We start from the raw sequence: 13462 nt of genomic DNA, 5'->3' as shown, positions 1-13462 counted from the left end.
TCAGTAGCTGAGGCTCCTGGTTTCAAGAGCATATGCTCAATAGTTGTGGCACGTGGGCTTTGTTGTTCCACAGTATGTGGGATCTTCCTGAATCAGGGATCAAACCCATGTCCCATACATTGGTAGGCGGATACTTTATCACTGAGCCACCAGGGAAGCCCTACTTATGTTTTAAAGGGATCATTTTAGCTAATCTGTGGAGTCTACTGTGTGTGTCAGGTACTATTATGGTGCTGTCAATCAGACACATTAGCCAATAAACAATATAGACAAATTCTCAGTCCTCATAGAGCTTATATTTTGTGAGTGTGTGGTGGGGGATGGAAATCAGTAATAAAATTTTGGACATGTTGAGTTTGAGATGTAAGAACTGAGTCAGAAGTTGATTACACGAGTCTTGAGTTAGAAGAGAAGTTGGAGCTAGACACAAAAATGTAAGACTTAGCATTTAGATGAGATTAAAAGCATGAGCCTGATTAAGATCATCTAAGGGGAGAGAATGAGGATACAGAAGGGGACCAAGCCCTGGGATACTACAATACTTAGAGGTCTAGGAGAAGAGGAGGAACCAGCAAAGAAGACTGAAAAGGAGGAGTGGATAGAGTAGGAAAAGAAGCAAGGGAGTGTGGTGGCTTGAAAGCCAAGAGAGGAACATTTTCAAAAGAGGGAAGATTTAATAGTGTCAAATATTGCTGACAAATGCAGTCCTGTAATTCACCAAGTCTTAAACATTCATTTTAATAAAACATTTAATAGCTCTGCAGTTAGAATGCATTTTACAGTTGCAGGCATATGAATGTTTAATTGGCATATAAAATAATGGTGTCTTAGATTAACATAACATAGCATATGAAGCAGGCTTCCCTGGTGGCTCAGACGGTAAAGAATCCGCCTGTAAGGCAGGAGTCCCAGATTTGGAAGGGACTCCTTGGGTCCTTCCTTTGGGTCAGGAAGATCCCCTGGAGAAGGGAATGGCTACTCACTCCAGTATTCTTGCCTATGAAAACTAAGAATTGAACAATGGCTTTAGCCTAAAGTAGGCCATTGATGACTTTGAACAGAGGATTTCAATGTAAGGATGGAGTATGTTTACAAGAAAATCAAAGGAGAGAGATTGGAATAGTGACAACCTTGTAGGTTGTTGTAAACAAAAGAGAAAATTTGGGTAGTAAATGGAGAGGGAAGTCAGAATGTAGAGAGTTAATCGGTTTTTAAAATGGAGAAGACAGAGTACTGATGAGAATGTCTGTAGAAAGGAAACAGTTTTTACAAATTGAAGTATAGTTGATATACCATGTTGTATTAATTTCTGCTGTACAGCAAAGTGATTGAGTTATACACATATATACATTCTTTTTCATATTCTTTTTCATTACGGTTTATCATAGAATACTGAATTTAGTTCTCTGCATTATACAGTAGGACCTTGTTGTTGATCCATTCCACATATAGTATAGCTTACATATGCTAACTCCAAATTTCCAGTGTATCCCTTCCCTTGGCAAACACAATTCTGTTTACTGTGTCTGTGAGTCTGTTCCTGTTTTATAGATAAGTTTGCTCATGTCATATTTTAGATTCCACATGTGAGTGATATCATGTGGCATTTGTCAGAAAGGGAACACTTACACCGTAGGAGAGAATGGCTCATCAGACTGGTGGGGATGGGACTGATGACCTAAGTAGCGGCACTGGCCTTAGGAAGCAGGAAGGAAGGCAGGGCAGTGAGGCAGGTGCATGGGGAGGTGGAGCTGCGGGGTCTGTGGGCACTACTCTGACGGCTTCAATTTGCTCATTTGAGTAGAGGAAGCACGGTTATTCGCTGGGAGGGGCATTGGGGAGGAAGTGTTAGAATTTAGAAACAAAAAGGGCATGAAGTGGTTGTCTAAGGAGAGAGCAAGAGTGAATGGACTGGGAAAATGTAGGATGATGACAGGTGGCACTGAGGCTTGGTCAGGAATGTAAAGTGGGACCACTTAGAACAATTGCCAAGGAACTGTCTGTGTGCAAGGGAGGGGGCCAGGAAGTTGAGGGAGTCCTCAGGTGGGCATTCTCATGATTGACCCAGAATCTAAGCTGGGAAGGGGTTGCTTGTCTACCTGCTCTTCCTCCTCTTCCAACCTGTGAGCCCTAATTCACTTGAGCTAAAGCAGAGCGGCCAACATGCCTGGCTGGTGAGCTTTTTTAGTTGCTCTATTTTGTCCCCTCCTCGATGCCAGCACCAGGTTCACTCTCATTGCGTGGCAGGGCTGACCTTGTGGGGCAGGTCACCCACTGGTGAGGAACGGCAGTAGCACTGTGGACCTGCTGGCATTGTGATATCATGTCACTCTCAATGGACTTGCCAATTACAGTCCCTCATGTCTAGCCCTCCATTCCTTCATCCTGTGCCAAATAAGGACTGTAGAAGGACTGAAGCTAATAATATCTGAGAATAGTATTTTACTACTTTTCCTGATTTTCATTTTTTTTTTCTCCATTTTTTAGGCACTTGATGATTTAATAAATAAAGGCATGCCTCTAATTCTGGCTACAGTCAGCCAGCAACATCTCTTAAATAAGTTTTTATTTGTTAAAGCATACTTTTTCATAAATGTGGCTGCAACAATAAATTGTGTCCCAGAACAGACAATGAAACCAGTCAGCCATGGAGTTATGAATGAGAAAAGCAAACCAAATCTTCCAAACTTGAAAGGTACCGATTTATTTTAGTTTTGCTTATTTCTCTTTTTATTTCCTTTCCCTTCCAATTCCCCACATTACCCACTATAGTCCATATAAACATTCTAGCAGGTATTCTTTCATAGTTTTCTCTGAGTTCACTTAATGACACACATATGTGGTTATGTCTAGGTGCCATATCCACCAATTTATCTGCATATATGTCTACTTTTTTTACATTATGTGCAGTTGACCCTTGAACAACACAGGTTGGAATTGCACAGGTCCACTGGTTTATTTAATTTTTTCAATAGTGAATATTTCAATACTGCAAATCTGTGGTTGGTTGACTCTGCAGATGCTAAACTGTGGATATAGAGGACTATCTATACCAAGCACCGAGTATAAATTATGCATGGATTTTGACTGCATGGAGGGTCAGTGCCCCTAACCTCTGTGTTGATCAAGGGTCAGCTGCACATACAAAATCAGATTTGTCATTTGCTTAAGAGACGATGTATTTTTCATTTTTCTGCTTTTTGCAGTTTTTATGTAGAAAACTTTGCTAAGCCACCCCAAGTCAACTGCTTTGCTTTGTCTCCTATCTTGGCTGTGTGGTGTTCTATGCTGTGAACATCCCATGATTTATTCAACCATTCCTTTGTTGTGTGTTCATTTTGTTTCCAGGATATGGAGTATTTGCATATCTCTAGATACTGCCATATCCAGGGATATGCAGAAGCACTACATATCCATATTATAGTATATATTTCTATGGGATAAGATATCCATGGATGGAATTTATAGCCCATATATACATATAAAACTATATAAGCATTTTGCAAATGTAATAATGTTGCCTTAAAATAGTTTTTTTTAACTACTAAGTATGATATTAACTGTTTTTCGTAGCTGTCCTTGATCAGGTAGAGGAATTTCTCTTCTGTTCCTAAGTTGTTGAGTGATTTTATCATGAAAGGGTGTTCAGTTCAGTTCAGTTCAGTCACTCAGTCATGTCCGACTCTTTGTGACCCCATAGACTGCAGCATACCAGGCTTGCCAGCATACCAACTCCCGGAGTTTACTCAAACTCATGCCCATGGAGTCAGTGATGGCATCCAACCATCTCATCCTCTGTCATCCTCTTCTTCTCCTGCCTTCCATCTTTCCCAGCATCAGGGTCTTTTCCAATGAGTCAGTTCTTCTCATCAGGTGGCCAAAGTATTGGAGTTTCAGCTTCAGTATTAGTACTTCCAATGAATATTCAGGGATGATTTCCTTTAGGATGGACTGGTTGGATCTCCTTGCAGTCCAAGGGACTCTCAAGAATCTTCTCCAACACCACAGTTAAAAAGCATCTATTCTTCAGCATTCAGCTTTCTTTATAGTCTGATTCTCACATCCACACATGACTACTGGAAAAACCATAGCTTTGTCAGCAATGTCTCTGCTTTTTAATATGCTGTCTAGGTTGGTCATAGCTTTTCTTCCAAGGAGCAAGCATCTTTTAATTTCATGGCTGCAGTCACCACCTGGAGTGATTTTGGAGCCCAAGAAAATAAATCTGTCACTGTTTCCATTGTTTACCCATCTGTTTGCCATGAAGTCATGGGACCAGATGCCACGATCATAGTTTTTGAAAGTTGAGTTTTAAGCCAGCTTTTTCATTTTCCTCTTTCACTTTCATCAAGTGGCTCTTTAGTTTCTCTTCACTTTCTGCCATAAAGGTGGTATCATCTGTGTATCTAAGGTTATTGATATTTCTCCCGGCAATCTTGATTCCAGATTGTGCTTTATCCAGCCCAGCATTTTGCATGATGTACTCTGCATATAAGTTAAATATAGTGTTGGATTTTATTAAATGTTTTTCCTGTGTCTGTTAAGATGATTATATGTTTTTTATTTTGTATTCTATCAATAGGGTGTATTGGTTGATTTTTGAGTGTTTAATCATCCTTGCTTTCTTGGGATAAATCCCACTGGTCATGGTATAAAATCTTTATATATATTCCTGGATTGTTTTCTAGGATTTTCTTAAAGATTTTTGCATCCATATTCATATGATATATTATGTAGATTTTTCTTTTTTTCTTATGATATCTCTGTCTAGTTTTGGTATCAGAATAATATTGACCTCTGTTTTAAAGTGTAAGTTTTATTATTATTCAGGTATGGTAAGGCCAACTGTGGAGAAGGAAATGGCAACCCACTCCAGTATTCTTGCCTTGATAATCCTGTGGACAGAGGAGCCTGGCGGGTTACAGTCCATGGGATCACAGAGTTGGATACGACTGAGCGACTAACACTTTCACATACACACTTAAGGCCAACAGATCAGGAAATGACTGCCAGTGAAAACATAGTTTGTTACTTAGAGCCCCCAAGAGGTAGGGGCCTAATACAACATGGGACCGCTGCTCAGGAGACAGAGAGGGCCAGAGGAAGATGTGGGTCAGACTCTTCCTGGGGTTTCTCCATACCAACCTCCAGGCATTTGTCTTCTATCCTTGTCTCTCTCACACTTTCCCTTAGGGAAGAAGACCACAACCCAGATCTTTCTTCTGGGCCCTCCTTCATCCTCAGCTGACCCCTAGCTCCAGAGCCTCCTAATTTAGGAAAAGAGCCAGGTAGGTTGAAGTTGGAAGAAGGGAGGAAGTCAAGAGTGTTCAGTTCCATGATATTCAGACTCCCTGTTTCACTTGGCAAACTTAGCCTCTTTACGTGGGTCATTTGTGCATTAATTCCTAGTCAAATAGGACTTGTCATTTTTCTCCCTTTCGTAGTCTAGAAGCCAGGCTTACTAAAGCAGGCAAAGACTGCGATATAAATTGTCTCAGTTCTCCCTTGCTCAGAATGAGGGCTGGCTTTGGATCGTAGGTAGGAATGTCAAGATGTTTGAGGAGTGTAGGTTGTGCTGTTCCAAATGGTCTCACTCTCTGGTCTTAGAGTGAGGGGCTTGTGCAGATCAGCAGTACTGACACCTCCAAGGAGATCTTACTGAGATATTATAAACATCTAGAAGTCTCAGAATACTTTGAGAACCTTATAGGGTCACAGGTGAGGAACCACTACTTTGTATCAGTAGTTGATTAACTTGAATGGCATCAACAAACATATGAGGCATCAACAAACATATGAAAGATCTTTCAGAATTGTCTTGGAGAAGGAAATGGCAACATTCTCCAGTGTTCTTGCCTGGAGAATCCCTTGGACAAAGGAGCCTGGTGGGCTACTCCATGGGGTCATAGAGTTGGACACAACTGAGTGACTGACACACACACACACAATTTGTTTTAAGAATCAGCCATAGTCTTCTAACATATGATATTTGAGGACCATTGTATATAGCAATATATTTCTAATTATCATTGTGGTTGATTTTTAAACATTAAATTTCCCAACTAATGATAAGTTTTATAAATTATAATTCACATTTAAGCTAACCATAGATATATGTAGTTCTTCTAAAATATTGTGTTTTGTAGAGATGTGTTTAAAGGATGAGGGAGGCTCACTTTGTCATCTGACAAAATTGAAAGAGAGCTTTGCTCTTAGCACGCTAAAGGTAAGTTTAAAAAAAAAAATTTCTCAAATCATAGTGAATCAGTTACCACAATGCCCATTCTTAGGCCCTGGCCAGGCCAACTTTCACGTTTGTGCTTGCTGTTGGGAAATCTGTTAGCTTTTCTTTCCCAAGCATGGGTTGGGGCCAGAGATGGGTCTACTCCCCATGAGAAAAGCAGATGCTGAGTGGTGTCAGACTTTGACCTTTTAACTCAGTTAAGTTGGTGGGGAAAATAAGATTTATTATTTGATGGGATCTAAGCTTTCCATACCCTGTTTGGCATCTCCTAATCGTAACAGTGATTCACAACAGCAACAACAACAGAACCATTTATTCGGTACTTACTATTATACATGACAGGCACTTTGCATTATATTTAATTCTCACAACTCCGTGATGTACCTGTTAATCATTTTTGAACTATATTGTGCTGAACGATGAATAAATTGAGGCTTAGACAGTAAGAAATTCACTAATGCCATGTAATTGATAAAATACAGATCATGTTCTTAACCATTATACTAAATTACCCTAGTCCTTACATAATATTTACTGCCCTATACAAAGAAGTCTTCAGAGACCTGTTCCTTGAAAGTTTGGTTGGGCTCTTTCTCTTTTGCTAATTAGTACTGATTGTCCACCTTAAAATCTTGTTATCTTCACATTACAAGTTAGATGAGCATAGTTTAATTTGAAATACAGTTGATCCTCATTGTTTACAGATACAGTATTTGCTGATTTGCTTATCTGCTAAAAGTTACTTGTAACCTCCAAATCAAAACCCTTGGCTCTTTGGTGGTCATTTGGGGACCTGCACAGAGCATAGAAGAATTGGATTTTTCTGACATGCACATTCTTAGCCAAGTTGAACAACACAATGGTGACTTTTTGTTTCCACTCTCATACTATAAACAAGTATCCCTTTTCATGGTGTATTTATTGCCAAACTTTTCACATTTTTGTGGGGGTTTTGTCATTTCATTATTTGAAATGGCCCCTAAGCATAAAGCTGAAGTGCTGTCTAGTAATCCTAAGTTCAAGAAGGCTGTGATGAGCCTTTTGGAGAACATGTGTGTGTTAGACAAGCTTCAGTCAGGCATGAATTATAGAGCTCCTGGCTGTGAGTTCAGGGATAATGAATCTATATTATATATTCAATTATATGTCTTTAAACATAGACACACATTAAACAAGATTACATATTGATCAGCTGACAAAAAATGGTGTGACCAGAGGCTTGTAGGAACCTATCCCTGTATTTCCCCTAGGAGTAATGCTTCAGCATTCACTGACTCAGTGTTGGCAGGAACTTTCTAGAACACAGCTTCTGTGAATAAGCAAGTATGGGCATCAGCTGTGTGTGCAGTAAAGGGCCACTGTCCTGCACCTTACTCCTGCCATTACTGCCCTTTTCATTCTCTGCTAACTTTTCCTGTTCACTGAGCTCTCTTCTCTGATGCTTTTGTTCAGATTTCCTTTTTGCTCTTCCATTCATTGTTACTTTTTAGTACGTAAAAAATACTTGCTGAGTAAGGATGAGACATGGTTTGTATTATGTCTGGACTTGGGTGACTGCGTGGTATTCTTTCTTTAGTCAATTTTACTGACAGAAGCTGAAGACAGGCTCAACACCCTTCTGTCGGAGATGGACCATCTAAGCCATAAGGACCTCTCTCAGTGTTCTGCTGGTGAACTGGAGATTGTGGTGGAGGTCAGACTGCAGCTGGCTGCCATTGCCCTGCAGAGACACCGGGCAGCATACAGGCGAGTATCTGCACACACGGTTTCTTCCTCACCCTGATTTGCTCAATATATCTCAATTTTATGTAAGCTTCAAAAATTCCTAGATTAATAGAGCAGACTTAGGATTCAGGGTTTTTTTTTTTCACATGTTACTACACTTAAAACTATAGTCCTCAACAAATGAGTTGGTTTATTAAAGCACATAGCTCGGATGTTTTATGTCAAACATTAGCAAATTCACAGATCTCTCCTTTTCAGAATTAATCTATTTTTTTAAAAGGCAGAATCTAAATTCCTTATAGCTTTTTACAAATTACACCTGTGGAGTATTTTTTCCAACCAATAACAATATTAAAAATTAACTCTATTTCTAAAAAGTTACTATGAACTATGCTGTGCTGAACCATTGAATAAACTGTTGTAGGTGGCAGATTTTTAAAATGTGGTGCAATTGCTAATGTCAGATTTTTCCTTTCATTTGTTCATTGATTGATTCATTTATAGTGATCAGTATCTGTTGACATTGCCAAGTCGCTTCAGTCGTGTCTGGTTCTTTGTAACCCTATGGACTGTAGCTTGCCAGGCTCCTCTGTCCGTGGGACTGTCCAGGCAAGAAGACTAGAGTGGGCTGTCATGTGCTTCTCCAGGGGATCTTCCCGACCCAGGGATTGTAACCACATCCCTTGCGTCTCCTGCATTGGCAGGCGTGTTCTTTACCACTAGTGCCACCGGGGGCTTCTCCCACCTGTCTGTAGTGTGGGAGACCTAGGTTAGATCACTTTTCACTTTCTTTCATCTGCTGAGTACCTCGCTCTAGGGCTCTGTTCTAGACACTGAGGATACAAAGATGAATAGAATATAGTTTCTGTATTCAAAAGCTCATAGATGGTTAAAATACTTCTCAATGATTTTTTAATATTGAATAATATAGAAATATACTTTAAAGAGCTTCCCATATCAGTTATGATAATCACCTCTATCATTAGTATACTTTCAATAGTGATGTTTTGAATAATGAGCAAATTTCTTATATTAACATTCATTCATTCAAAAAATAATTTAGGGGCATCTACAATATGCTAGGCACAGTCCTAAATTCTGTATCCCAGTAGACAAAAAGTACATAACAATATTGACAAAAATCCTACCCTCATAGGGTTTATAATCTAATAGAAGATAAGCAGGCTGATGATAAACTGTAAACCTAACAGTTAGGTAAACTGTATAGTGTGGCCAAAAATAAGTGTTAAGGAGAATATCTGAAGGCAGGAGGAGGAGGAAGGTTATCCTTTTAAAATTGTGCTATTGTAGTAAAGAGAATGACTCCATTTAGATGTTCATTAACTGACTGCTCCCACTCCCCCTTCTCGTGCCCCATGCCCAGACAAGCAGAGAAGAGAGCCTAGTTGCTCGCTCCTTTGGTGCTGGTGGGAAGTCTAAACCACACAGACCCTGACCCACACGTGGGAAACCTTAACCCAGCACCGCCCGTTAACCACCAAAAAGCCCAGTCAGTTACCTTTCTCTTTCCTCTTTAGACATTTTCAACCTGTTTGGGAGGCTGCTGTGCTCTTCCTGGATAGTTTCCCTATGGAAGTAATCATCCTCTTCGTAGTCTTCTTGATGTGCTTGGCATCAGTGTTGACATATAACCCAAATCTGGTGTGGTCAGGGTAGACTTTATGATGAGGTGACATCTGAACAAATAAACACGGGGGTTGTCCATGCAAATACCTGTAGACAGAGTGTTGCAGGCTGTGGGAATATGCCTGATACTCGTTTGGGGGATAGCACAGGGTCTCTTGTGGCTAGAATGGAGCAAGTAAGAGTTTTCAGAGATCCTCAAAGATGTACTTGGTGGGGGAGGCAGATCATAAGGGATCTTGTGGCCAGGGTGAAGATTCTGGCTATTCCTCTGAGAGAGCTAGGGAGTCATTATATTGTTTTGAGCAGAATAATGACATGATCTGATTTTCACTTCCAAGGGATGACTCCAGTTGTTAGGTGGAGAATTGATTGTAGGAGAGAAAGGGTTTGAAAGCAGAGAAATCAGCTGGGAAAGCTGTTATAAAAAGAAAGATGTTAGTGGCTCTGAAAAGGGTGGTAGCACTGAGGATGGTGATAAGCCATTGGATTCTGGGTATATTCTGAAAATAGAACCGTTAGAATCTGCTGATGCATTAGCTGTAGAGTAGTGAGAAAGAGAGAAGAGTTACGAAAGAAATTGTCCCTCACCAAAATGGGGAAGACTGCAGAGGTGCAGCTTATTTAGGGGAAAGATCTAAAGTTACATTTTGTATGTGTTTAGATTGAGATGTCCCTTTGAGGTACAATTGGCAATATCAAATATTCTTGGAGTCTTTAGAATATAGATAGTATTTAAAGCCTCTGTTTTTTAAAATATGTATTTATTTATTTGTTTGGGTGCCCCAGGTCTTAGCTGTGGCATGGGGCATGTAGGATCTAGTTCCCTGACCAGGAATTGAACCTGGGCCCCCTGCATTGGGAATGCAGCAGAATCTTAGTTACTGGACCACCAGGGAAGTCCCTTAAAGCCTTTATAAAGAATGAGATTCCTTAAGGAGTGTGAGTAGATGAATGAAAGAAAAAGACCAAGGACTGAGGGTTGGGCGTGGTAAAAGATTGGGGAGAAAACGAGGAACCAGCCAAGGAAACTGAGAAGAAATGACTAGTAAAAGAAAAAAAAAAAAACAAAAACCCAAGAGATTATGAAATCCGGAAAGCCACGTGAAGAAAGTGTGTCAAGGAGAATAGAGTGATCAGCTGTGCCAAGAGCTCCAGGTAGATTGAGATGAGAACATAGAATTGGCAATTGGATGATTTATAAACGTGGACATCACCAGTACTTTGTACTTTGACAGGAGTAATTTTAGAAGGTAATGGGGAAAGAGCATGTTTAGAGTGGTTTTATGATAACACGGAAGGAGAGAAATTGGAATGCGCAAGTAAAGATGATTCTTTTGAGGAATTTTCATGTAAAGGGAAGTAGAGGAATAGGGTAAAGTTGGTAGAAGTAGGATCAAGACAAGTTTTTTTGAGATGAGAGCAACAATAATGTATTATATACTGATGAAAATGACCCAGAAGAGAGAGTGAATTCGATGTTCTGATATAATTTGTACACAGTAGGGTAGGATCCCAGTGCAGTCTTCTCTGTTTCTCTAATACAGAATAAAATTATCCCCTAGGTTGGGCTTTCAGAAAGGTCTCTGGGGACTAGCCAGGAACCTGCTTGCTGCCTGCGCTGAGTATAGTTGGAAAAAGAGTAGCCCAAGACAAATAAGTTCCTCAGATGGATGCTTTTGGCAAGTGCAGGGTCCAAACTGGCACTGACAGTGAAAGGCAGAAACCTTGAGAAATTAACTTTGAAACTGGCCTTGACATCACAAAGCTGGAGCAAAGACAAAGCCAAAGTTGTCTCATAGAGATTAACTTAGGAAATGCAGGACTCCCATGGAAAATAACTGCCGGTAAAGCTAGCACAGAGGCAAATATCATAAACCAAATGAAGAAACAGCCTCAGAAGAGAGCAGACAATAAATGGCAGACTTTGCAGCCCAAGAAATGAACTGTTCAAAGATGTGAAGGATGGACGAGAATGAGACAAGATTATAAAAGAAATAGGTGAGTTTAGGGGAAAAAAACTAGAGATTTTAGAACTGAAAAATATAATCATTGAATGAAAAGAAGAAATGATCAAATTAGATGGAAACAATTTTTTTCCTCTCCTTTCTCAGTATACTGAAATTCTGTGCATTAGGTTCTATGCATTGGGTCCAGAATTTGGAAAGGGACTTAATTTTTTAGATGGCCATTCTGCTTAAACAGGAGAAGTACTCCTGCAGCCTTCGCAAAGGGGAAGTCAGTTCAGCAAAAACCCGCCTTTGCTTGTACTTAGATTGGTAACATACAATCATCTCACTATTGCCTTGATTGAAGGCTTTTCCATGGTTGTTGTTGTTCAGTTGCTAAATTGCAACCTCATAGACTGTAGCTCGCTGGGCTCTACTGAGTCCACATCTAAATTTGATTTTATGTTGGAGACAGTACAGGTTTGGGGAAATTTATAAATTTTTGTGGTTTCTAAGCAGCGATGAAAATCCATAAAGTGTTTTTGGGGCAGTGATTCTCAAATGTGGTCTGCAGATCTTTGGATGTTCCTGAGACTCTTTCAGGGAGGTCTGTGAGGTTAGAACTATTTTTATAGTAGTTTATAACATAGTAAACTATGTGTATAATAGTTTATAAAATGAAGATGTTTTTTGCCTTTTCTGTGTGTTGTTATTTGCAACTTCCATCAGCTCACCATGAATCAAAGCAGTGACACCAAAGCGAACTAGTTGTCCTTCTGTTCTTCACTGCTGTGTGCTTGCGATTAAAAAAAAATCAAGGCAGATTCACTTTAAGAATGCTTTTGCTGAAGCAGTAGAATCTGTTACATTCATAAATACCTATTCTTAAATAAATTTGTAATAATCTGTGGGAATATATTAAGTGGGAAGTGTACCTCAAGCACTTTCACTGTGTAGCATAGTCTGATGGCTGTCTTGAGGAAGAGAATGCATGTGGATGAATTGAGAGCTGGCTAAGCTGTTTTTCTCATGGAACAACATTTTTGTTTATAAAAACAACTGAAAAACCATGATTATTCAGACTTGGGTATTTGACAGGCATTTTGTTGAAAATGAGTGAAATGAACATGCCATTTCTAGGAAAACAACTAATTGTTTTTGTTGCCAGTGATAAAATCTAAACTTGCATGAGAAAACTGGAGTTTTGGAAAATTTGTATTTGCCATCATGAGCTTGACAGTTTTCTAATGCTTAGATTTTTTGGATGAGACTGGTGGTGACATTAATGGGCATTGTTTTTTAAAAATTGTATAATGAAATGCTTCAACATCAAGAAGTTCTGTATAACTCAGGGAGCTTATGTTTTCTAAATGACCACATATGATGTTCCCAAATCCTGGTTAACAAGAAAGACCGTTAGGTTTTCATGTAACTGAGTAGGAAAAGTGCATCAGTGGATGGTATTACATTTCACATAACAACAAACTTAAGAAACTATAATTTGTTGGACTTCCCTAGTGGCTCAGACAAGAATCTGCCTGCAATGCGGGAGGCCTGGGTTCGATCCCTGGGTTGGGAAGATCCCCTGAAGGAGGGCACAGCAATGCACTCCAGTATTCTTGCTTGGAAAATCCCCATGGACAGAGGAGCCTGGCGGGCTACCATTCATGGGGGCACAAAGAGTCTGACATGATTGAGCAACTAAGCATATCATTTGTCACATGTTGGTATAGTATCAAGGAAGAATATTCACAATTATTTGAAGAGGCTCTTAAAATACTCCTCCCATGTCCAGTCACTATCTATGTGAGGCCTAGTCTTCTGTACTTCAACCAAACATTATGTCAGAACAGACTGACTAGTCTTCTATTCAGCAGATTTTCTCTTTTCAAGTCAGATA

The 13462-nt window shown here is 39.7% G+C and overlaps 1 protein-coding gene across 12 annotated transcripts in view; it reads left to right on the top strand.

Moving 5' to 3' along the window:
• The window catches only part of CFAP54 (cilia and flagella associated protein 54), a 313162-nt gene that overhangs the window by 199598 nt on the left and 100102 nt on the right, over positions 1-13462 (top strand). For all 12 annotated transcript variants that reach the window (XM_044941473.2, XM_044941468.2, XM_044941474.2 and 9 more), the window contains 3 exons: positions 2488-2695; positions 6147-6226; positions 7821-7990. In XM_044941473.2, the coding sequence (XP_044797408.2) occupies positions 2488-2695; positions 6147-6226; positions 7821-7990 (458 nt within the window). The remainder of the gene's footprint in view (positions 1-2487; positions 2696-6146; positions 6227-7820; positions 7991-13462) is intronic.

The sequence above is a fragment of the Bubalus bubalis genome, chromosome 4 (assembly GCF_019923935.1).
Source record: "Bubalus bubalis isolate 160015118507 breed Murrah chromosome 4, NDDB_SH_1, whole genome shotgun sequence".
Lineage (NCBI taxonomy): Eukaryota > Metazoa > Chordata > Mammalia > Artiodactyla > Bovidae > Bubalus > Bubalus bubalis.
Note: the sequence above shows the minus strand (reverse complement) of the source record. Positions and strands in the feature narration are given on the sequence as shown.